Below are 26,920 nucleotides of genomic sequence, written 5' to 3' on the forward strand. Positions count from 1 at the left end.
GTAGGTCGAATATTTCCTCTTCTTCATAGGCTGTTGATGTGAATATGTATTTGTATTTTCCTTCTTCTATACCCTGTATTATTTGTTTATGGTAAAGTGTTCTTTTAGGCCGAGGTCACGCGTACTTCTTGTTTTAAAGGCTTGCCAGCGCCTCGGCCGGAAAACATATCGTCCCGCAAATACATACTTAATGCTACAAATATAAAGAATTTTGTCCTTACTCACTAACATCCTTACCTACAACACATAACATGCTAAAGAAACACACTCTTATTAACTAATAATGAATATAAAGGAACTTAAACTAATGTACAATATGGCATAATTACTAGTTGCCCACTCTCACTGTGGTCCAAAGAAAGCGGAGCTGGACAAAAGAAATAAAGGGGTAACTTCCTAAAAGTCACACCGTGACAATAAATAAATAAATAAGTAAATATATATATATATATATATATATATATATATATATATATATATATATATATATATATATATATATATATATATATATATACAGGAGAGAAGACCCACAAAGGACGGTAATCTTCATTATATCCACTTCACAACGTTTCGGGAAAGTACATATCCCATCTTCAGGTACAATAAGACACTGTAAAACCTGAAGATGGGATATGTACTTTCCCGAAACGTTGTGAAGTGGATATAATGAAGATAACCGTCCTTTTGTGGGTCTTCTCTCTCCTGTACCGTGTGCGCTATAGACGCCCTGTTTTTCAAGTCATATATATATATATATATATATATATATATATATATATATATATATATATATATATATATATATATATATATATATATATATATATATATATATATATACGTATTTATTTGATTTTGTATTTATTGTATTGTTCTGGGATGCTTTGTGGGTGATGGATTTTTTTTATTATTGTTATTGTTATATGCTATTTATTTATTTATTTATTTATTTATTTATTTTATTTATTTATTTATTTTATTTTATTTATTTATTAATTTATTTTTTTCTTAAGGGACGTCTTGGTGCGTTGAGGGTATTTTCAGGCCTAGACGGGGCGGAACATTCGTGATGGGCCTATGTGATCGTTATTTAAACGTGCCAGTTGCGCGAAACTCGCCCGTGCGCTTCAACGTCACACGCACAGAGATTGAGACACAGGAAGAGGACTTTTTTTTTTTTTTTCTACTTTATTTTATCACCTTTACAAATACAGCTGCCTGAGTCCTACATTGTGACTTTCGGACTTTCCTTTCTCTCTCTCTCTCTCTCTCTCTCTCTCTCTCTCTCTCTCTCTCTCTCTCTCTCTCATCAGTCTGGTGGTGGGCCCCCATGCAACAGTGGGTCCGGGGCAGCCCCCTCTGCCCCCGCCGGCCTGCGCCACTATTGGGTATTCTATAAAGGTTTTCAGTAGTTTGGATTTTGGTCTATAGTGGGTGTATAGTAATCTGCACCAAGGAGGTTGAATCCAAATAAACCGTCTTGATCTGTGTCGTATACGGGTGTTTTGGGATGTTTTAGATGTTTCAAGGTGTTTTGACGTGATGTAGGTTTCTTTTGGAGGCTTTTGGGATGATGGCAAAGGTTAATGGAGTGCTTGAGGCAGGGCCGTTTCTAGCTATAGGCGGACTAGGTGATTGCCTAGGGTCCCCCCAGTCACCAGGGGGCCCCCATGGTAGCTTGGAAAATTTAAATTTCCCAAGCCCCCGATGAAAAGTTGAAATCTAGGACCCCCGCCCCCAGACAGCATCTTGCCTAGGGCCCCCACAAAGTTAGAAACATCTCTGGCTTGAGGCAAGGGTATAAGGCGAAAGATTCTGGGGTGTTTTGGTGGAGGAGTTGTGATGTTGAGCATGTCAGAGTTATAACGTGTGATGCGAAGATACTTGATGCAAGTGTGGCGGTATGGAGGTGTAGGGATATGAGCAGGGGGGTATAGCAATTAGAAGTCACAGGTGCAGCACTCTACCCCCTTCCTCCCTGTCCCCGATTTCCGACGGAATCTCAGTAAACGATTGATTCGCCAATCCAGGTTTTGTAAAAAGTTATTTCCTGGCAACCTATAGTTAATAACCGTGTATCATGAGAGCATTCACACCGTGTCGCAGAGGGGGGTCTGTCCCCGCCTACCAAGGAGAAAGAGGTTTAACTAATCACTCACGGATTGATGGATACACCCAAAACATTGTGATCTTGGGTGTTGAGCTATGTCTTGCCATAAGGAATCACTTTTTGCATACTGGACAAGAATAAGAACGAATTGATGGTTTATAGTGTAAACAACTATAACGTTGTTTGTGTAAACTTTACACAAACAACGTTATAGTTTCCTAAGTATGTTATGACGACCTATTATCAATGGTATTTATGTCAAATAATCGCAACATCGAAAAAAATACACCAGGAGAGCTAGCCGTTTCTAAAAAGTTTTAGTAAAAAGATCGTATTCTGCAGTTTATTGCATGACAAGACAGACAGTGAAAATAGCAATAATAATAATAATAATAATAATCTATAATTAGATGCTTTTAACTCTACAATAACATGATACCTTACATAATTCTAAATAAGTGCTCTGAAAAGTGAAATTATTATAATTATAATAATATTATTATAATAATAATAATAATCTATAATTAGATGCTTTTAACTCTACAATAACATGATACCTCACATAATTCTAAATAAGTGCTCTGAAAAGTTAAATCTATTATATGGCAGAGAGAGAGAGAGAGAGAGAGAGAGAGAGAGAGAGAGAGAGAGAGAGAATTTGCATAAAGTCAATAACCAATATGCAAATATGTAATTACTCTATTTGAGGTCAGCATGTAAAAAAATAACTTACTCAGTTTAAGTAATGTGTTTAAGATAATCTAGGTCACTTAGAAATGATAGATGAGGTCGTTGAGCTTAGGATAAGTGAAAATTAGCGATAAAAAGAATGGGTATTCAAATATATTTCATTATTGATACCATGGTTCCTTGATAATCACAGAAAAATAAATATTACTGGATAAAAGTGATAGTGCAACACTTAAGACTTGTTATCTTGAAGGTTATGGAGTCTACACTTAGCGTTTCCCTAGTCATGCCCACAGCAAGAGTTCCCTGAGGACAGTAGATGGTCGTGTTCCAAGTAAGCGAGTCCAAGTGATCGGCTCCAATCCATGGATCGCTCGAGACACCCACGATTTCACAAGCATCACTAGAAACATTGAAATTTGTGATCTTGTGACAGATGCCTTTCATACTCTTAGGATTCTCCCACCGTTTCAGACTGTTACCGTCGATGTCAGATGCCTCAAATGCTACCAACACTCTATTTTCGGTGCAGACTTTGTCATTGGGGACCTCTGTCATCACAAACTCCTCATCTTTATTGTCTATGTTCATCTTATCGGGGTAGATGATTCTGCGACATTCAAAATAGTCTAAGTTGGACATAGTCTCGTCTCCAGATGTCAGGACCAAGGCAGCAATGGCCTTGTCCGAGGAGCAGTCATCTTCAGTCTTGTCGAAGTTTTCCCTTATATCGAGTTCTTCATATTCACTGCGAGGCATGGGCGTGGTCGTCACTACGGGCTCTGGCGTGGTCGTAGTTTGTGTTACTGATGGTGGGAAAAAATCATTATTAACTATTAAACACAATATTAGAATAACACACACACACACACACACACACACACACACACACACACACACACACACACACACACACACACACACACACACACACACACACACACATACACACACACACTCTTCACGCAAAAATTAAAATCGAAAAAGAAAAATTAAATAGAAAAAAAAAAAAGATGACCTCTTTTATACCATCCTTGGAGACCCCTTTTAATCATTATCAAATCAAAATGTTTGGGGACCGGCATCCCAGTGGGCTTTTTTTTTCCATCACAATTTTTTGTTGCCCTTGACCGATCTTCCCTCTTACATACAAAAATAACCAATCGAGCTCACAACCGAGAAGGCCTGGGTTCGAGTGCCGGGTGCGACAAGGTAAGTGGGCGAGGCTTTGCAAAAATGTGTAGCCCCTGTTCACCTAGCAGCAAGCAGGCGCTAGGTGTAATTCAGGGAGTTGTGGCCTCGCTTTACCGGTGTGTGGAGTATGGTGTGGACTCAGTTCTACCCAAAGATCGGTATAGTATGAGCTTTGAGCTCGCTCCGTAATGGGGAAGGCTGACTGGATGGCCAGCAGGAGACAGCGAATACAATACACAAGATAGGTAGCAATTTCCCCTCCTCTTGTTCCTATAGTCACTACAAATAATTAATCTATTCAATTATAGATAACAATGATACTAATGATAACAATAATGATAATAATACAAATAATGATAATGATATTATAGTAATGATAATAATAGTTATGATAATAATAATAGTAATAACAATAATAATAATAATAATAATAATAATAATAATAATAATAATAATAATAATAATAATAATAATTAATGATTATGATTATTAATGTTATCATCATTATTATTATTATTATTATTATTATTATTATTATTATTATTATTATTATTATTATTATTATTATTATTATTATTATTATAATATTATTATTATTATCAATATTATCATTATTATTATTATTATTATTATTATTATTATTATTGATTGATTGATTGATTGATTGATTGATTGATTGATTGCTTAATCAGTAGCATTAGTTATAACAAGCAAGAGAGAAAATGATCACTATCCTCCTCATCATTATTCATAATCATTACAAATCACTATCACTATCATAATTGTCATAATAATCTATAATTTATAATTATCACATAAAGCTCTTCAAGAATCAAGGAATGTGCTTTGATAACATTACCAATCTGAGGTCGGATGTAGACAGCTTCCCCCTGTCCCGCCGTAGATTCATCACTAGTTTCGAACGTCTTGTACACTATGCAGACCTGTTTTTTTGTAGCGAATTGGTTCTCCACGGTGCTGTCTTCATTACGCAGCAGAAAAGCTTCGCATGGCGGTGACAGCACCAGACACACGGCGGAACACTGCACCACAGATGACACCTGCTGATGTGTATGCAGCCACATTATTCACAGAGCCCTTGTTTCTTCACAAGAATAGTAGTGGGTTAAAACAAAAACATAATGCCTAATGATAGGTGGATACAAATCTGAGGTTTTTTGCATTACTTTGCTGCGTGAAATAAAAATAAGTTTTATATAAGGATTTTTGGACACAAAGCAGCTATTAGCAACTTTTTCTTGTATATCTACCATAACTCACCAGTGAGATGTAGATTTCCCCTTTCGGGTGAATCTCCTGCTTCACGTACCGGTCATAGACAAGAATCGAATCATTTCCCAACACTCCGGCTATCACTGCCACTGCCAGCAGAAACGCTGCCGCCCGACACGAAGACACAAAGACTTTAGTTAACACCTGCCACAATCTCGCCTCTGAACTTCCTCCAACCTCTATGGATGAGTACACACTTACCATACATACTATACGTAGCTTTCCTAATGATCTCTCTAGTTTGCAATGGAAGATGAAAAGTGCTCTCTAGTTTGCAATGGAAGATGAAAAGTGACCTATCTTAAAATGTGGTGTGAGGGAAGCTGTAAGTAGTACCTATAGTGTGCCTAAAATGTTAGGGTGGGTAAGAAAAAACAGCACCGGTAATGATGTTTTGTTCAACGGTAGAATATTTGATTTTACTTGCTAAAGCAAACAAGCAAACTAAGAAAGAAGTCCCATCTGCAAACGTAAGACGAGTCGGATATGTAAACTCACAAGTGTGTGTGTGTGTGTGTGTGTGTGTGTGTGTGTGTGTGTGTGTGCATCAGGGACAAATCAAACGAAAGTGCAATTGCTATCATTAAATCGACATCCCATTGACCTTACTTTCCCTACTAGTCCAGAATGCTGCAACGACACTTCTCATTATAATGATGGAGTTGTATAGGGCAGGAACAAGCTGTGTGCAGCAGTCAGTAGTGTTGGACTGGCGTCGCCTGCGTAAATGTGACTGTAGAAGTTTCTTATGAATTTACAAGTCGCTCACATTCCCTCCCTCCATCCCTCCTTCCTGAAGCACGCCTCTTCCATCAAATAACGCTAAAAGCACTTACTAACAAATGCACTCCCAGCCATAATTTACCCTGTCCCACGCGACTCACAACACTTTGCACTAGCTAGGTGACCAACATCGATCTGAGTGTATTTACCTTGCCATTATTCTCCTTAATGGATATTTTAAACCTATGACTAACATCAGGATATGAGTCGCGCTAATTTCACAGCGATCACCAGCAAACACCAGAGAGAGAGAGAGAGAGAGAGAGAGAGAGAGAGAGAGAGAGAGAGAGAGAGAGAGATATGAGTTGGTATTATTTTCTTAGGGCTTGTTCTGAAGTGAAAAAATAATCAAGATAAAAAAAATTGTGGATATTTGATTTATATCTATATATAATTGCAATGCCTCAGCGAGCAATATATATATATATATATATATATATATATATATATATATATATATATATATATATATATATATATATATATATATATATATATATATACATATATATATATATATATATATATATATATATATATATATATATATATATATATATATATATATATATATATATATATATATATATATATATATATATATATATATATATATATATATATATATATATATATATATATATATATATATATATATATATATATATATATATATATATATATATATATATATATATATATATATATATATATATATATATATATATATATATATATATATATATATATATATATATATATATATATATATATATATATATATATATATATATATATATATATATATATATATATATATATATATATATATATATATATATATATATATATATATATATATATATATATATATATATATATATATATATATATATATATATATATATATATATATATATATATATATATATATATATATATATATATATATTATATATATATATTTTTTTTTTTTTTTTTTTTTTTTTACGTCCGGTTCCCCTATTACATTAGAGCTAGGACGGTGCCTCCTGACAGAAAAGTCAGGAGGACTTTGGTTTTGGCATTTGGGAACTGTTACCCCGAGTGGATGCCCTTCCTAACCTCGGACCATGGCCAGGATTCGAACATGTGCGCTTGAGAACCCTGGGCCCCCAGTGTTTCTTCTTCAACCACACCAGGACAAGATACTCAAATCTTTCTCGCTGGCATCCCCTCAGCCTGTGCACCATGCACCAGAACTGAGTAGGGTTGCTACAGCGGGTTCCGTCCATGCGGCAGACTAGATTCCTCCAGTATACGTCGTGATCTTCCAGCTGGGCAGAAGACTATTGTTTATATGTGTGCGTAGAAAGTGAAGATTCCTGTACACATGGTATATGATTATGCATGTTTCTCTGGAAGCGTGTTCTATAACATATAAGAAGTCTTTGTGTTCTTATAGATGGTCGAAAGTCTCTGTGGATCGTGTGGTGTTTCTTGGGTATGTGTCTGATGGCTGATGTTAGTTTATATGTGTGCGTAGAAAGTGAAGATTCCTGTACACATGGTATATGATTATGCATGTTTCTCTGGAAGCGTGTTCTATAACATATAAGAAGTCTTTGTGTTCTTATAGATGGTCGAAAGTCTCTGTGGATCGTGTGGTGTTTCTTGGGTATGTGTCTGATGGCTGATGTTAGTATATCATTGTGTAGTCGCTCCGCAACATTATCTATTTTTGTATAGGGTTTGCCTTCGAGCTGTGTTGGTTGGTGCATGTCTGTGAGTGTTTCTTGGAAATTTTTCCAGGAATAGGTGGGGAAGGGATGATTATATGGTTGGAGGATATTTTTAGGATTAGGGGATGTGGTCTGAACCACAGAGATGTCCTGGAGCGATGAAGTGGTGGTATGGTAAGGATTGGCGGTTGAACAGGATGAGGTCTGGCTTGCCATTCCCATTGTGATAAAGCAGGTAGGGAAGTCTGGGTCAAGAAAACGGAGACGTTTTTGTTGTGTTATTTGTAGTAGTTGATGTTCGTGCTGGTTGTTGGTGGTGTGTCGGAAAGCTGTATGTCTGGTAAAATGTACACGTACAGGAATGTTTTTTTTTTTTTTTTTATATATACCATGTGGGCTTTTCACGGGAATTTATGGGCTAAAGGGGATACTTTTTAGGGTACCTCCTATCTCAAAGCCCACCCGCTAGGAAACCGTTGCTCTGAGTGAGGAAGCCCAACCTGCACTCAGACCGTGGACAGGATTCGAACCCGTGCGCTTGGAGACCCCTCTGATCCCAAAGCACTGTACCACGGCGGCCCATAAAGTTTGTGTGATTAAATAGATTAATGAGGCTGTTCTGGGGGAGCCCAGTGCCGGGTCTGCAGTATGTTTTGGCAACCAGAAAGTGTCCGTGCTGTGTATGAATTTTGGTTGCCAGGAAGTGAGGTGAGGGCCAGTCGGTAATATGAATATATTTTAAGGTGCTTTTAACCATGACAGCTACGCCGTCATAGCGAGTTCCTTCTGTGTAGCGTGTATTGTAACCATACAGCTTGATAGGATTTGTGGAAGACCTGTGTGATTGAGGAGAACAATGTCTGGATCGATAGAACGTATGGCTTCTGAAACGTGGTGTCTGTTGTTCTAGAAGCCGCGACAGTTTAACTGCAAGGGAGAATAGAATAGAATAGAATATAGATAGAAAAGGCGGAGGGGAAGTGGGGATAGGGGAAGAATAGGTGGGTGATAAAAAGAGAGCTTTAGTAGGAGAGTAAAGTCACTGGGGCTTGACCCAGGCGCAAGATGATTTTCTGTGATGTATGTACCACTCTATTTTTTTGGGGTCTTCTTGAGTCTTGAGGGCTGGATCAGGGTGGAGACCGGTAGCTGAGTTTCTTAGAGGGTTCCGGAACGCCCCGGGTCGCCCGGACCCCTAAGAAACGCGGGTTGGGCCGCCCGGGCTGCCAGTCCGGAACCTTTTGGGCCGCCCAAGCTCGCGAGGTGGAGCGCTCTGTGGCTGTGACGTCACAATGTCAACAAAGATGGCTGCCCAAGTAGATAGCTACAAGTGCCATCCTGAAGTGTGCTTTGAACTCTTGGTTACTATAGAATGGAACGACTTGCTCCACATATCCCTCAACTCTAGTTGGTTCTTGATGTCTTTCTTGCTCTTCTAGGGCCATTTCAATCAAGTTATTGTTTCCTTGGGCTATCATTATAGCAGCTTGCAATTCCTCCTCTCCAGCAAGAAACACGTCGAGAAGATCAGCGAGCTGTAAACAATTTAATTCAGGAGGAGACAGTGCGTGAGCCATTTCGTCTAAGTTGCCCGCACAGGTTTGTTTACATGAGCCCCCTACGCAGCGGGAGGCGCCCAAAAGCGTTGAAGAGCGCGCTCCGGGCGGCCCGGGTTTCCGGGACGTTCCAGAACCCTCTAAAAAAGTCAGCCGTGCCAGGAAACCGCACCAACACCGAGAACACGCAAGCGCCGAAGCGCCCACGCAGAGAACGAGGGCTCCGCACTTCTACGGAAATTGCAGCGAAATACTAGTGTCCCTCAACAACCAAAACACCATGAAGGAGGTAAAATGAATATGGTGCAGTAGAAGGGAAAAGGATGAAAAATAGAGAGGATGGAGTGAGAAGTACATCCGTATAGCGGAGGGACCTATACAATTTTACGTGGGTTCCGAACAACAGATAGTAGTAGATTTGGTGAGTGATAATGATATAACTTTATTTGCGAGGTTGGTGAAAGGGGGATGTGCAACTTTTATTTGTGAATAGATGAATGTGATGAGTGAAGGTGGTGGTGTCTGCTATCTCCTTTGCTGGCTGGCTCGCGGTGGAGATCCTGATGTTCTGGTTCGTCCTGGAGTTATCAACCTGCTATGGAGATAAGAAGAACGATTAAATGGGTCAATTTGGTGGGGGGCGGTGGTTAGTGGGAAAGGGGTGATGCCACTCTGACACCTGGAGTGGTGCTGTTAGTTTAATATGTAGGGGTAAGAGGTGTTAGGGAGTGAAAAGAAAAAAAAGGGAGAAGTGAGAAGGATACAGGAGATAATGATTGGGAGGAAGAGTATAGAAAAAGATGGGCGGAATGGGGTTTGCTGCCGCCGCCAGAACGAGAGATGAATAAGGGACTCGATTCCCCGTTTACCCGAGGATACCGGGATCGCAAGGGTATATCATCGGTCGGATGGCACGCCAGCTGATCCCCACACGCCGCAGGAAAGTGTGTTAGAAGATGGTGATTGGGAGAAAAAAGTATAGAGAAAGATGGGCGAAAGAGGCGAGAGGTGAATACGGGAATCGATTCCGTTATTCAAATATGAGAAAAGAGAAAAGGAGTCCGTTATCAGATGGGGTTAGGAGGTTCGTCTGAAGGGTCAAGGAGGGTGGTGTGGGGTAGATGTCTGTATGCTGGGGGAAGGTTTTCAGGAAGTTATATATGTCTGTGTATCTGTCTGAAAATGTACTTAGTTGTTTGTCTATTCTGTTGTAGAGTGTGACGTTTAATGGCGGGATGCTGGACTCCTCGTGAAGAGATAGAGAGGTCCGGAAGTCGAACCACTTCGTTCCAAGAGCGAAACGAATTCCCCGGTTCTGGACCCTTTGTAATTTTAGAAGATTGGAAGGGGTGGAGAGAGATAGAGCAAGGGGGCAGTATGTTAGTAGGGGAAGAATAAAAGCTTTTATAGAGGTGAAGTTTCGTCTTAGTGGTACTGTCGCGTAAACGTTCCAAGTTGCTCATGGCCCTTGAGGCAATGCCGACTTTTGGTGTTTTGTCGATGGTGAGGCCAAGGACAGTGTTGTTGCTGCTGATTGGGATGGGTACAGGATTTGGAAAGTCTTTATAGAGTGAAATTTGGCGGGGCGGATTGGATTTGATTTTTAAATATGTGACCTTAGATTTTTCGGGATGAGAGTGGATGCGCCATTTTAACTCCCATAAACTTGTTGTCGCTGCAAGGAAGGCTGCAGCCAGCTTTTATAACCCCTGCTCCACTCCTATTGGCTCATTCACGAGCAAATCACAGCTGGAGTATACACCTGTCACACCCGGGTAATACCACCTCTGCAGCAAAGGCAACGCTACCAAAGTGCTAGCGCTGCCAACGCTATCTTCACTACTCAGCGTCACCGCAACACTATCAATAATTTTTCACAATTCCAGTACGACACTACCATGATAACCACGAGTTTCACACGATATAGATAATGCTGGCGTCACACTACAGTTTTTTGTTTTAATACTATCGACGTCCCTGGCGGTCGTAGGAGGGCTGTCCCCGGCAGTAATGACATCATTTTAACGGCTTTTGACCTGTCGTAAGATATCGTGAGTCAAGTCGTACGATAACGCGGCGATATAGTACGATGTCGTAAGATGTCCTTGTTGTCACACGACATCGTAAAAGCATTACGACAATCGAGCGCTGCATTCGACTGTCGGGAAGAGATTCACAACAGGCAAATTCATTTCATCGGGCGTACAATGACGTAGGATGATGTTATAGAGAAATACGATGTCGTACGTGCTGCTAACGACGTCGTTCGACAGCGAACGAGTAAAAAATCGTTAGAATACTGAGTTACAACTGGTCTTTCAACATACGTTTGGCATTGACGTACGAAAACGTTGTCGCTAGAATCGTCGTGACCAGTGTGACCGCTCGAGCGTTGCCGCCAGTAAAAAAAAAAAAAAGGAAAGAAATAATAATAATAATAATAATAATAATAATAGAATAAATAAATAAATAAATAAATAGCCCCAGTTCACACCGTGCTCTCAAATGGTTTACCCACCGAAGACAATGGGACAGAGAAAGGGCATGATGGGTATGATGTCCCAGACATCACAGGCCCATTGGAGATGAGTATGGAGGGGCCGCCTCCAACACCAGGAGGGAACATCCACCGTCAGACCTCCACGAAGGTGGACATCCTTCGTTTTGCGTGTCCTTTTTGCACTGAAATGCTCCCAGTCGTTACGACAGTCATATGCACTCACAGAAAACTGGCTTGTATGACAGTCGGAGGCGTCATAGCAAAAAAAAAAAAAAAAAAAGTAAAAAAAAGAACTGTAGTGTGACTCCAAAATAAAGGACCTAACTTATGAAGAACGACAGAAGGAAATGGGACTGCCAACTTTACAAGATAGAAGAGAACGAGGGGACCTAATAATAATGTACAAGATAGTTAATGGCATTGAAAAGATAGATAAGGAAGACCTGGTGCTGGTGACAGAAGATAGAAGGACAAGAGGACATGTTAAGCAGATCAGGATGAGGCAGTGTGTGAAGGATATTGGAAAATACAGTTTTCCATACAGAACGGTGGAGAAGTGGAATGCATTGAATAATGAAGTTGTTACAGCACATAATGTTCATAACTTTAAGGAAAAATTTGACAAATGGAGACATGGAGACAGGACCTGAGCCCCGCTCGAACTATGTACGTACGTGCTTACAATAGTAGGTAGGTGAATATACACACACGTGACTGTTAGTAAATTCGCTCTTTTATGTAAAGACTCGTCTCCATCGTATAATTGATTAAGTAATCATATCTGCATGAGTGAGATTTCAGCTTCTGCTAAAATATTCATCAAAGCAAATCCCTTGTAGGTTTAGCTAAAAGTAGGAGTCGGAAGCTCCTTTATCAAAGAAAAAGCCGTCTGCATGTACATGTGTAACTAAAGCTTTTTTTTCTAGCTAAAAGAAAACAATAGAAATATCAAACAAGCAACCGCAGTGAGGAATGTAGAATTAACTTGAATAATAACTACCTGATAGTATCGTCTCCGCTGAGCTAAACTATAAAAATTTATTTCATGCACTCCTTTTCGTGTTAGACCAAAGGAAAACTATAGTAACACCCGTTAGGATTCTAGAAAGAAACCCTTCTGGTATCATAAAAAGCATACCAATAAAAAACAAGATATGTGTATGGGTGAGCCGAGTTGGGACTGGCGGTGAGCGGACAGCTGAATAGGCCGAGCGGCGAGGAGCGCCGAGCAGGATCCGATCATCTGAGCCAGCCAGCCAGCCAGCAGTCAACAACAGCAGGTCATGGCGCTGCAGAGGAACATAATTCAAGGTAATTGAGTCGCTTGTATAAAGCCATAGAGTTTTCCAGATGTCGTGGGCTTGCTTATATGCATTATAGAGCGGCAGAAGAGTGTTAGATTAGCAGTGAACTATGAAAGGAGGAAGTCCCCCGCCAGTCAGCTGATTCTTGTACACAAACTGCCCGGCTTGTCCAGATTTTTACTTTAGAGGTTTATCCAAGCATAATCATCTGGTATTTTAGTTTCTTCTTCCTTTTTTGTGGTGGATTATAAGGTATATCTTTATTTTTGGGTTATCCATATGCATTTCTGTTCGCGATTGACTTCCGGTTATTCCGCAGATATTTTCGTCTGTCTATCCATCGTTTGGTTTATTCATGGGTATTCTTGAGTATTACCGCCTTATTTTCTATAAACCGTTCTCACTGTGTTTATTTCTGATGATGGGATCGTAAGGATTCTCTCTCTCTCTCTCTTGAATATCCCTACTCGAGCCAGTTTAATCTAACCTGAATTGATATTGGGGACTTTGCCCTCTGGACCTATTGCATCTAAACATTACCTAATCTAGACTAACTGAGCAAGCTTCCTCATCCCCATTCTCCCATCCTTCCCTGGATTTTATTGGACACTAAATCTAATCATTTACTATGGCAGAAGGAGCCAATGACTAAAGATTTTATGTGAAAAGAAATTAAACATAAGGAATCATTGAGAAGTTTGCCTTATATGGGAGAAAAAAAATCCTTAACTGTAGGTAAGATATAAGCCACACATGGTTTGGGACCGCTGCATAAACAATAAAAGGCTGCAAGGTCACCTATAGTAAAACTAAATTGTACTGACCTGTGGGGTGAGGTGGATAGTCCGTGCGATGCTGCCATATCTCTCATTACTTCAAGGAAAACAGAATAACTGTTCTTTATTTAAAAAAAAAAAAAAAGTAGGGTTGGGGGGACAAGACATGAAGATGCCATAAGTAAATTAGATACAGTAAAGGGGTTGGTTATAAAAGTGAAAATTAGGCTGATAATTTACTTAATATTTACTATTATGGCCTCTCGAGATACCCAGTGTAATATAATGAGCTGGGAAAAGAAACGCTGATAAGATTGTGGTACATATATTGTTTGCACAGGGACAGTTCCTCTTCACCGTGGCTTTAGATATACCAGCTGCATCTGCTGTCTTCATCCTCGCTTGATTTGTAGGTAAAAGTGGTCTTTTCAAGCTTTTTCATATAAGAAGTATCTATTAATTCTGTAGACAAACTCCTTGGTTTGGCTGTACAACATACAGTAAGACAGGGAAACGTCAGTGTGTTCTTCCATCGTGGCAACCAAATGAGAAGTGAGTTGATTTGCACCTGCGTGGTGAGTAGTATAGGCTGAATATTTTGATTGGAAATCTGGCAGAATGGCAAACAACACCCTACGGGTCAGTACAATTTAGTTTTACTATAGTCAACCTCCTCTCTCCCGGCCTCTCCCTTCTACTCAGGATTTAATGAATCATATCATAGTGACTTCATTCATAGTTGAGAGAGAGAGAGAAAGATATACAGTAAGTCCTCGTTATATGGTACATATGCGTTCCTTAAAACCTTACCGCAAATTGAAATTATCGTATACTGAACCCATTATAACATGTAATAATAGGGAATGCGTTCCAGCACGTCAAAAGTCACCCATACATTAATGAAAATACATGAAAATAGTCATTAAAAAGAAAATAATAATAAAGTATGTACCTATATACTGCACAAAAGAAGTAAACAATTTTTTTATTTACCTTTCAATCGCCATATATTCTATTAGATGATGTCTCTCCAGAGGCTAAGGGACAGTAGGGATTTCAGCCCTTAGTTATCTTCCACTGAGTGAGCAGATGAGGATAAGACGTCATCGTCTGCACTGTCGGAAGCAGATGTGGAAGGTCCAGCTGTAGCAGGGTCAGCACGTTAAGTTCATCATTTGAGAGAGGTTCAGCATGGCTTTCCAAAAAATCTTGATCATCATCATCATTATCATCAACTTAATCGAAGTCAGCCCTATGGCACAGATTTACTATGTCATTTCTGATCGCACTGATGTCGTCTTTAGCAAAGCCTGGGAAGTCATGTGCGCATTCTGGCCATACTTTATTCCATGCCAAGTTCATGGTAGACCTCTTCACTTCGTCCCAAGATGACTTGATGTTATCTGAAGTGTGCTGGATGTTATACGACTTCCACCATTCGCAGATAGTGGGCTTGCCAGGCCCATCTGTGCCCTTTATCAGTTGCTGCATGGTTCACCGCTGGTAGTAGGCTTTAAGTGTTTGCCATGATTATTATGAATATACAGTAAGTCCTTGTTATACAGTAGTACTTTATCCGGTAAATTCACAGTTACGGTATTTGGAAATTACTACCCTCGATTTGATATATGGTAAAAAAAATTCACAGATACAGTATCCGCTCATGTCATCCGAGAGGGCCCAGCGCGGGGGAGCAGGGGTAATGATGTCATCCACGCCATACTTCCCCGCCACTCACAGTACTGACATTAACTTGACCACCCTTGGAGCCTATTATCTCTTCCCCTTCCCCCCCTTTTTTTTTTTAACTGCATTACATATTACTTACATGCATTACTAATTAGATGAATAAATGGAATGTTAAAGGGTCTATTGTAATCACAAATATATTCATAATAATTATGGCAAACACTAAAAGCCTACTATACTAGTGGTGAACCTTGCAGCAACTGATAAAGGGCACAGATCGGCCTAGCAAGCCCACTATCAGAAAATGGTGGAAGTTGCATAATATCAAGTATGCCTTAGATAACATCAAGTCATCTTGGGATGAAGTAAAGACGTCTACCATGAACTTGGCGTGGAATAAAGTATGGCCAGAATGCGCGCATGACTTTCCAGGCTTCGCTGAAAACGAAATCGGTGCGATCAGAAATGATAGTAAATCTGTGCCATAGGGCTGGCTTCGATGAAGTTGATGATGATGATGATCAAGGTCTTTTGGAAAGCCATGCTGAATCTCTCTCAAATGATGAACTTAGAGAGCTAGACAAGGCATCACAGGAGACAGAAAAAGAGGGAGACGAGGAAGAAGAACCTGTGCGTGGCATGGACATCAAAACTCTTAGAGAATGTCTCGGTGGTATTATTATCCGGACAGTGTCCAGATAATGATTTAATGATTTGAGTTCGGACAGCCAACAAATTATTCCAAACAACACGTGCCTCGCCACTGTGGCAGGTGGTTTTAAACAACTCCGGCTGACAGTAGTGTACTGTATATTGTGTATTGTCCGGTATCAGTGAGCAAGTTTAAACATTTTTCATTACCTTAGAACCCTTAATTATGTCTCACAAGGGTGTTAGGTCAGGAACACATGATCGACTTAGTGGTGCCACATTGTGGTGGGGATGTTTAAAAGCTGTCCACACACGAGCGGCTGTGGTCAGCGCCTATGTCGAGGATCCATGCACGTGAGTGACTGTGGCTGTGCTACGGGTAGTAAGTCACATACCAAGGGTGATGCCACGACGTAGTGCTGCATATCACTAAATCCTGCCACGATGTGCCGCCACAAAGTCACGGGTGTGTTTCCAGGCTTAAGCATAAGTGAGTGGCCCTAGCTGTGACTTGGAAATTGGAATTAATAAGAAAATTAGATAAAGGCACTAGAGTTATGAGAGTTTGTGAGGAGTATTTTTTATTTTTTTTATTTTTATTTATTTTTTATTTATTTATTATCTTTATGTCCTGGCCTATAGCGCCTGTAGGTAACTTGAAGAGTATTGGAAGTGCTGTTAAGCTTCTATCCATTAGTGGCACAGGCAATTTTATTTAGTGATACCCATATCACCACCCAAGTGCATCTTTGGTGTAATCACCTAGAACCTGGGTATCATGGTATAGTGTGGCCAAGCAAACTGTGTCAGACATTCTGCCAAATACTGTGTAAATGTATCATCAAGTAAAAGTGGAAGGTTCACCAAGGAAAAATGTAAGGAGTGGAAAAGATGCTGCATTGGATGCCAGTTATGAAATGGTATGTGCAGCTGCTAGGAAGCTGGCACAGAAATTGATATACAGAATTCAGGGGAACAATGGGTGGCTGTGGCGATTCCGCAATCAACACAGTCTTTTTCATGTTACTTTGCAGGGTGAAGATGGTGATTCAGTAATGATAATGTATGAAGAAACCAAATACAGTAAGTCCTCATTATACGGTAGTTCTTTATGCGGTAAATTCACAGTTACGGTATTTGGAAATTACTAGCCTCGATTCGATATACGGTAAGAAAAATTCACAGATATCCACTCATGTCATCTGAGAGGGCCCAGCGGAGGGGAGCAGGGGTGATGACGTCATCCACGCTGCACTTCCCCGCCACTCACAGTACTGACTTTAACTTCACCACCCTTGGAGCATGTTATCTCTTCCTCCCCCTTTTTTTTTTTTTTTTTTTTTTTTTTTTACGAAGTGAAGGCGTCTACCATGAACTTGACGTGGAATAAAGTATGGCCAGAATGTGCGCATAACTTCCCAGGTTTTGCTGAAGATGACATCAGTGCGATCAGAAATGACATAGTAAATCTGTGCCGTAGGGGTGACTTCGATGAAGTTGATGATGATGATGTTCAAGATCTTTTGGAAAGCCATGCTGAACCTCTCTCAAATGATGAACTTATAGAGGTAGACAAAGCATCACAGGAGGCAGAAAAAGAGGGAGACGAGGAAGAAGAACCTGTGTGTGGCCTGGACATCAAAACTCTTGGAGAATGTCTCGGTGGTATCGAAAAACCTCTGGAAACCCTAAAGGAACGTGATCCAAATCCTTCCAGGAGTAGCATAGTGGTTCATGACGTAGAGAAGTGTCAAGATTTATCAAGAAATGATGAAAAACAAGAAAAACCAAACAGTCCTCCATCTACTCGTTCTTCAAGCCAGTCAGACATACCGTCCCTGTCACACCTGCTGACCCTGCTACAGCTGGCCCTTCCACATCCACTGCTGATGGTTCTACAGTTGGCCCTTCCTCCATATCCTCTTTCTTCAAACCAGTGAAACGTGCCGACCCTGCTACAGTTGGCTATTCCACATCTGCTTTCGACAGTGCAGACGACGACATCTTATTCTCGTCTGCCCACTCAGCGGAAGATGAGTGAGGGCTGAAATCCCTACTGTCCCTTAGCCTCGGGAAGGACATCAACTGATAGATATACATGGCAAGTGAAATTTTTTAAAATTTCTTTTGTGCAGTACTTTACATTTTTTTATATGACTAATTTCATGTACAGGCAACCCCCACTTAACGAAGGGGTTACGTTCCTAAAGAACACTTCGTTAAGCGAAACTTCGTTAAGCGAAACCTCGTTAAGCGAACTGATTATAACAAGTTTAACCCGATTTGAATTTCCGTTTAGAGTAAGCAAAGCGCGAGTGCATCATAGTACAGTAAAAGGTTTAATGAAAGTAAAAATTATGAAGTTAAACATTTAGGTAGTTTAATTTAAATCATTATAATGTACACTAATGTATGTATGTACGTAACTTTATAATGTTGATGATCTTAACTTTATGAAGGGAGGGAGAGTGAAACGGGAAATACACTAACCAGCAACCTGTGGAATGTAAACAAAGTGCGCATCATAGTACCGCATACAAAACTTATGTACCACATTTCCACAAGGCTTTCCATTTTGTCCATTGTAGAGTCACGAGTTCAGGTGGTTCTTTTAGCTTTCAAGGAAGATGCGGTCTCACCAGCCTTCTTAATAGAGTCTGCTGACTTGAAAATAGTAGACAGTAGATGGAGTCAAGATGGTGGCAAGCAATGTTATTAGTTTTCTGGCCTCTCTCTTGTCTGTGAATAATACCCAGCTTCACTTCGAGAGTAAGACACTTCCTGGTAGGAACGTTAGGCCACATTGCAGGGCGTTTTGGTGGTAAGTTGAACTAGGGAAGATGAGCTGCTGGTGACGCTGTTATGTTTTGACTGGGGAGTGAGTGGTGCACGTGATCTTGATCTTGATGCTACAGGTGATGCAGAATTTCTTCTGAGTCAGGCCTTTGTATCGGCAGTGCTTGTGTTGCCCACGAGAGGCTTGATTTTGATCTTTATTCTACAGGTGTCTCAGGATTTCTTAGTACCAGCAGCTCCTGGTGTGTTCAAAACCCTGTCAGCTTGCATGATACGGTGGGGCTTTCAAATTTAGAAAAAATTACCTGGATAAGACTTCGTTAAAGTGAGTTTGGTGTTCGTTAAACAAGCAGATGATATTAAAACAAAGCCTTCGTTGTAGCGAAATTTCGTTGTGTGAACCTTCGTTAAAGGGGGTTGGTTGCCTGTATTTTAATTTCTGTAGCGGTGACTTTTGACGTGCTAGAATGCATTCCTTATTATTACATGTTATAATGGATTCGGTATACAGTAATTTCAATTTGCGGTAAGGTTTTCGGGAATGCATATGTACCGTATAAAGAGGACTTACTGTAGTTTAATTATGGAAAAAATATGGTAAAAATTTTATAATACTAGGAGGATTCTGAACCTCTGCCTATTTCTTTATTTCATTCTTTCTATAACCTGAAATCTCATGAGGAAGGCTTCTAGGCACTTGTCCCCTGATTTTTTTTTTTTAAACTTTGGCCTTGCTTTGAGGACTGGCCTTTCAATGGGCCTTTTCAAACTTTTCAAACTTGCGTATATCTTGGAAGGTGCCCTTCTTACTGCAAAGTGGCTAAAAGTTGAAGCTCAGGATGGGGAAAATTGAAGACCAGCATCAGTCGGAAGAATTATTGTTTTGTTTGAATAAAATAAAACAGTTTTAGCCTGTAAGAGATGTTCACAGAATGTGTATATTAATACTCTGGGTTGAGTTTTGAATATTCCTCTGTATAAGAATACTACTATGGAGATTCAGTACATGAATTTAATTAATTCCAAATGGCTGATAAAGTATCAAAAAGTTCAACTATCGATAGCTATAAATAAGGTATTTAATTCTAACCTTGGCAAAACCTTAGGTATACAAAAATTTTTATGCAAATTATTTTTTTTATAATTTTGACTTGTACTTACTATAAGTGAAGGCTGGTGATGGATAACATAGAATAGGAGGGGAGGAGGGAGGTTGTTTATTGGATGACTAGTCTTCATCCATGTAAAATAATTGGTAATTTGTCTCCTGGTGTGATTCCTGTGAACTCGCTAGTGGAGGGCTATGGCTTACTAACACTTGCACTCTCACTAGATTAATTTCCATCACTAATAAGCCTCTTTTGTGCCATTGTAAGTTTCTAAATGAAAAACTACAGACAGAACATAGGAGAATGTTGTTGTTCTCATGACTGCAGTGGGATTAGGGATGTACACTGGGATCAGGAATACTGGTATTTTAGCTTTGGTATTACTGGTATCAGAATGCAATAACCACATTTGCAGACATTTAAGTACCAGGTCAAACTTTTGCATTTTAGTATTGAAAAGACGTTTGAGTAATGAGTCTTAACTGTACTGTTCGTTTCTAAGTTTTATACCTCTATAAGAATACAACTTCTTTGCAAGTCTTCTACAGCAGCAGCTCTAACCTGTAGCTCCTTCTGGTTCAGGCTGTGGCCTTGGGGTAAGGGTGGCAGCAGCAACCTCAGTGCAGCAACGCCACAACTCATCAGATGTGCGTTTCCTCACAAAAACTCGCATGGATGCCCTCAAGAAGGGAAGTGGTGGCCGTTCATCCTTTTCTGGGCATGTGGCCACTGTGTTTGGTGCATCCGGCTTCATTGGACGTTATGTGTGCAACCGTCTTGGGAAGGTTGGGACGCAGGTAATGCCATGTGATTACACTCTGAGGAACTGCTGGATATCACTTTGATGCCTTGTTCTCTTTTACTAGCTTTCCCCATGAAAATGACCATCACTTCTCCATGTCTATATATTCTTTTTTATGTTCAAGTACTTGTCCTCTTTTATGTATACACTCCTTTACCCTATTCTTCCTAATCCTCTACTTCCCATTCATACCTTTTCACTCTATTTCTTTTCACCTATTCTATCTTTCTATCAACGCGTATATATCACTTACACATCGTGCACACTTGCCCTCACCCTCCCATCCTGTCATTCTACATATCCTCTCAAGTTGCTAATTTCTATAGCATATGCTTTTGATTGTTGTTCTGTTGTACATCCTTACTGTGTGTACATGTGTAGTAAGCTATTACATATCAAGCTTTCCCTAGTGGATGACACTGATTCCCTTTACTTTTCACACAGATCATCATCCCATACAGAGGTGACCATTATGATGTCCTCCGCCTGAAGTTAGTAGGAGACCTTGGCCAAGTGCTCTTCCTTCCCTACCATCTCTGTGACGAAGAGGCCATCCGCAAGGCTGTCAAATATTCAGACATTGTCATCAATCTGGTTGGCCGTGACTGGGAGACCAGGAACTTCACCTTTGAGCAAGTGAGTTGTCCTTTACTGTTCATGGATGTATGGTTTTGGTAAAGAGGGGCAAAGAGCAGCAGAGGTGATGCCATGAATGCAGTTCGAATGCAGGAAGTGCTGTGAGTTTTAGAATAGTGATTATATTCACACAAATTTCTAACTATTGAGATGGAACATTTTTGTGATGGTTATGTGGAGTTGTGGCATACTTGTAGAGTGCTATGAATTATGTGCTGCAAAGTATTGTACAGGTTTCCCTCGCTATTTGATGCCTCATTATTTGATATTTTGATTTTCCGATCATTATGAATTTTGTCCACTTGCTCGTTTTCTGTTGTCCAGGCTCGTGTATCTGATTTTTAACTGATCACTAGAATGTAAACAAAATTATGCACCACGAGCTCATCGTTACCCATGCCGCAGCCGCCACCCATCAAAAACTCGTTCCCTCTAGATGTAGGAATAATTAGTGAAGTTTTCTCTCTCTCTCTCTCTCTCTCTCTCTCTCTCTCTCTCTCTCTCTCTCTCTCTCTCTCTCTCTCTCTCTCTCTCTCTGTCCTTTACAGGAGCTGCTGATCCAAGGTTCAAGGTTCCAGCATAGCCTTTGCAATGGCACTGGATAGAATCAGTTTCTTCCTTGATTCACTACAATTGTTTTTTTCATCTAAATGTTTTACTTTCTTTTCTTTGGCTGAAGATATTTATGCACTATTGTTTTTAGTAACCTATACAGAAGATTAACATTAAGAAAGCTAAGAAAAACAGTAGTCTTGTTAATTTTATTTTATTTTTTCGGTAATACATGGCTTGACCAATTTGTTTATTTTTTTCAATTGACTTCCATACTGAGCTGGAACGTATTCCTATCTTAATGCATGTAAAAACGGGTTCAGTTTACGCTAATTTCACTTTATGAAAAGGTTTTAAGGAACGTATTTCTATCGTAAATCGGGGACTTGCTGTACTGGCAAATTTTTTTTACCGTTCATACAGTATCAATGGGACAGTGATGGCTGTGGAAAAGGAGATGCCAGAGCTTTGTTTACAATCATGTGTGCAGCTGTTCAATTACTAGATATTTTCACCACAAATAAGCCTTTGGTGTTAATGTAGGTTTACAAATAAAGAACTACAGACAGAATGCACAAGAATGTTGTTATTCTGAAGACCACAGCAGCACAACTGGAGGACATTTGACTATCAGGTATTTTTTCAAGTACTATTAAATCAAATTCTTGCATTCAAGTATTGAAAAATTTTACTATTAAGGCATTTGAGTATTGAGTCTCCACTGTATATGAACTTATCAAAAAGCTAAAATGTGGTGATGACGTAATGATAGTGATGTTGCTAAGTTTTTATAGTTTAAGTGCTGAAGTCGGGCAGATAGAATATAGCAATAGCAGCAAGCAAAAAATAAAAATGACCTGTACACGCACAGAGCTGAAGTGAAAAAGTGAGCTGGAACAGTGTCAAGCCACGTTGATGCACAGGCTGATGACTGATGTAATGAGTTATCTGAACTCCTCAACTGCTGGAGCTGAAGTACTACATTAATTATCAACCAAATACACAGCAGAGAGGTGCAGCTGCAATGCCTGAACTTCCCAACATTAAATCAGAACCAGAGCCAACAGCCCATTTTAGTGTCATATTATAACCTATGCAGTTATTGTTACTGAATATTTTATTCTGAGTCGAGTCAGCTTGGTACTGATTTATAAAGGTTTTGCATAAATCAAAGTTTTTTTTTTTTTTTTTTTTTTTTATGGCCTATAGCACCTGTAGGCATACTTGAAGAGTATATGTGGGAAGCTCTGTTAAGCTTTCACCCATTAGTGGCGCAGGCAATTTTATTTTATAGAGGTACCCATATTAGGGCCCATATCACCACCCAAGCACATCTTTGATGAAACCACCTTGAACTTGGGTATCATGGTGACATATAGACTAGGTAACTTTAAACCACTTGACAAGTGGCATAGTTTTAAAGTGGTATGTGGTGGGATTTGAACCTGCGCGTGAACGTCTGCCTGATCCCACGCTCACCACCTTATCCACTACTTATGATTATTTACTTGCCTTGCAGACTATGTAATTTTGACTTATAGGCTGTTGGTTTCAGGAGATTTTAGTGTAAAAAGATAATTGTTTTACTCCCTTTCCCCAGGTGCATGTGGAGGGAGCCCATCGCTTGGCACGCATTAGCAAGGAAATGGGAGTGGAGAGGTTCCTCCATGTGTCGGCCCTCAATGCAGACAGGGAGCATGAGGTAATCACCACACATGACACACAGCTCCATTGTTTATATATCTGGGGGAGACTAAAATGTTATCTATATTGTAACGTGGAATGAAAATTTTTTTCACTAAGTCAGTTTCTATGGAAATAGCAGGGTATTTGTGAGAATTGGTGATGTAAGTGAATTCTAAGTCAGAGTAGATGTTGTGGAGCTGCCATCTTGGCAGTGGGAGCATCTATTGTAAGTTGCAAAGACAGGATGAATGAATGTCCAATAACTTTTTTTATTAATTTCATATTGATTCCTATGTGGAAAATAATTTCAATTTCCAACCTTTTCAGATTTTGAATGACATTCAGGAATGTATTACATTTGAGAACAAAACTTCTATTAAATTGCATGTTTTTTGTCATTTGGGAGTATCTCACATGAACATTTTTCAGGGTTACATACTGAAGGGTGGCTCAAAGTTCTTAAAGAGCAAGGCCTTGGGAGAACAGGCAGTGAGGGATGCCTTCCCAGAGGCCACAGTGTTTCGACCAAGCGATGTTTATGGTCAGGAGGACAGATTTTTAAGGTTAGAAATTCACTTGTTAATTTTACTTTTATTAAATCAAAATGCAATGCAAGGGTTGTTTTAGATTTAGTCATTACTGATGATTTACCAAAATAGACTGGCTTATTAGTGTGATTTTAAATAGTTTGTCATACCATATTTCAAGGTAACTCAGCACTTTGTAATATTTTCCATCCCAGGTACTATGTTGGCTTGTGGCGCCACCAGGGAAAACTCCTCCCCTTGCCCCATGGTGGCAAAGACATCTGGAAACAGCCTGTGTTTGTAAGTGACCTAGCACAGGCAATTGTTGCTGCCTCCAAGGACCCTGATACTGCTGGCAAGACTTATGAGGCTGTTGGGTGAGCTTCTCAACCATGGATTGCTTTACTCTGTGTTGTCATGATATCTTCCTGTGATTGCTGAGCACCTCAGCACATGGTGGCTTGGTGCTCAGGACCTTCCCTCTAAGCTGGACCTGCTCAAATGCATCAGATAGGGTGCAAGTCAATTGGTCACTAAGCGATTGGTACTCTAGTCATCTGGTCCACAAGGCAGTTAATGCTCCAGACAGGTGATCATCAAGACAATTAATACCCAGACCAATCGAAATCCAGATCAATTGATCCTCAAACCTACTAAGCTTCTTTGTTCATTCTTGCTCAGTGAGTCAGTATATATACACAGTAAGCCCCCGCACTAAGTGAATTAATTAGTCTGGTGAAACTACCGCCAAATGCGAATTTCACCAAGCACGAGTTCTTTATGCCATATAAATTGCCTAAAAAATGCCTCAATCAGTCTTTGGTCATTGTGATGCTTTCCTCGTCTGTACTCCCATTTTTCCACCCATTTCTCTCTCCCACTTTCGTCCTTGCAGCCACCACCATTGTCCTTACCCCCACCGGTATCACATGTTGCGCTGGTAGAGGCCATGTTGGCAGTAAATTGCAAGAATTCGTTCCCACGCTAGCGAACAGAGGGTAGCACAAACAAAATGGCTGAAGGAGACTCTCACACTGTGTTCTGATAGGTTTAGAGAGAGAGGTATGACGTCACCGAGGACCCACGTGGTTCGCCGTGCGGCCGCCAAGTTTGAATTGAAATCGCCAAGCGTGCACTCGGTGCTCTGTGGCCACCCTACCGCCAAAAGTGAATTTCACTAAGCTGAGATTCGCCAAGTGCGGGGGCTTATATATATATATATATATATATATATATATATATATATATATATATATATATATATATATATACACACAAGCCCACACACACACACACACACACACACACACACACACACACACACACACACACACACACACACACACACACACACACACACACATTTTACGCCCTAAGTGTGATTGATAAATGTAACACTTTTCAGACCCCGGCGGTACGAGCTTGGTGAGTTGGTGGACTGGTTCCATCGGGTCATGCGTAAAGACAAGGAGAGCTATGGCTACATGAAGTATGACATGAAATGGGATCCCTTCTTCAAGGTCAAGGCACACCTTACTGAATACCTTCCCTCTTGGCCTATTAACTCACTCACCAGAGACAAAATTGAGCGGGTAAGTCTACTGAAAGGATGTTGTTTTTCATAGAATGTAAGAGAGGAAGAAGAAAGGCTGATTTATATCTGTTCATTTGAGGGAGAACTGGGATGAAATTTATATTTTCTAGTAGAATTATTAATTTAGGCTTTGTTAGGAAAAAAAAAGGAACCTACATGTTAAAATTAGTACCAATCATTGCCCTTGAATTTGTGTTTAGGAAAGCCATCACATAACCTGAAGGTTGTGTAGAATGTGTAGGAGCTGAGATTTCATTTAGCTATGACACACACACACACACACACACACACACACACACACACACACACACACCTTTGCATTGTGTTTATTTATCATCTATCATTTTCATGATAGAATAGCATCGTTTTCTTTTTATATTGTTTGTTCCTTCAATGATTCTGTTGTTTCTTTGTTTCATCTAAAACTGAATACTGTTCTTGAAAAAAGGGGGATAGTCTTAATTTTATTGACATACAAACAATAACCTTTGCAGGAGGCAGTGACTGACATCACAACTGGCCTTCCCACACTGGAGGATCTTGGTGTGACACTCACTAAGATGGAGGACCGCATGGATTGGGAACTGAAACCATTCAGAGCTGGTAGCTACTATGATGAAGAGGTGGGAGAGTTTGAGCCGCCAGCACCACCCAAGTACATTGAGGCTCGTTGATTACCAGTTAGTGAAATATAGCAGATTATATGACTGCAGGAAAATGCAGATTTCCAGAAGGTTTGATTTTATAATGTACAACCAGTTAATATAAAAAGTCAAGAGTTTTTGGATATTGTATATAATAGTAGTGTACATTGGGAGGAGATTGTTCAGAGAGATAGGAACATGTAAAATAAAAAAAACATTTCAAGTGAATTTACAGATTATTCATGCCTTGAAGCAGCAGAGCAGTGAACGACTCGAAACAACCCTGAAAAGTAAGTTAAAGCTG

At 39.9% G+C, this 26,920-nt stretch overlaps 2 protein-coding genes across 2 annotated transcripts; one reads left to right on the plus strand and one right to left on the minus strand.

The window, feature by feature from the left end:
• Window positions 1–2,747: 2,747 nt before the first annotated feature.
• On the minus strand, window positions 2,748–5,128 carry LOC123505750. The gene is made up of 2 exons (XM_045257405.1): window positions 4,857–5,128; window positions 2,748–3,609 (listed from the first exon to the last, which is right to left on the minus strand). Exons 1-2 carry the CDS (start codon window positions 5,080–5,082, stop codon window positions 3,008–3,010), a joined length of 828 nt encoding a protein of 275 aa, XP_045113340.1. The 5' UTR covers window positions 5,083–5,128; the 3' UTR covers window positions 2,748–3,007.
• Window positions 5,129–13,005: 7,877 nt separating this feature from the next.
• On the plus strand, window positions 13,006–26,844 carry LOC123505521 (NADH dehydrogenase [ubiquinone] 1 alpha subcomplex subunit 9, mitochondrial-like). The gene is made up of 8 exons (XM_045256910.1): window positions 13,006–13,161; window positions 20,758–20,972; window positions 21,422–21,613; window positions 23,766–23,867; window positions 24,281–24,414; window positions 24,594–24,755; window positions 25,784–25,970; window positions 26,467–26,844. Exons 1-8 carry the CDS (start codon window positions 13,134–13,136, stop codon window positions 26,644–26,646), a joined length of 1,200 nt encoding a protein of 399 aa, XP_045112845.1. The 5' UTR covers window positions 13,006–13,133; the 3' UTR covers window positions 26,647–26,844.
• Window positions 26,845–26,920: the final 76 nt, after the last annotated feature.

This window comes from Portunus trituberculatus, chromosome 18 (genome assembly GCF_017591435.1).
Source record: "Portunus trituberculatus isolate SZX2019 chromosome 18, ASM1759143v1, whole genome shotgun sequence".
In the NCBI taxonomy this organism is placed as follows: domain Eukaryota; kingdom Metazoa; phylum Arthropoda; class Malacostraca; order Decapoda; family Portunidae; genus Portunus; species Portunus trituberculatus.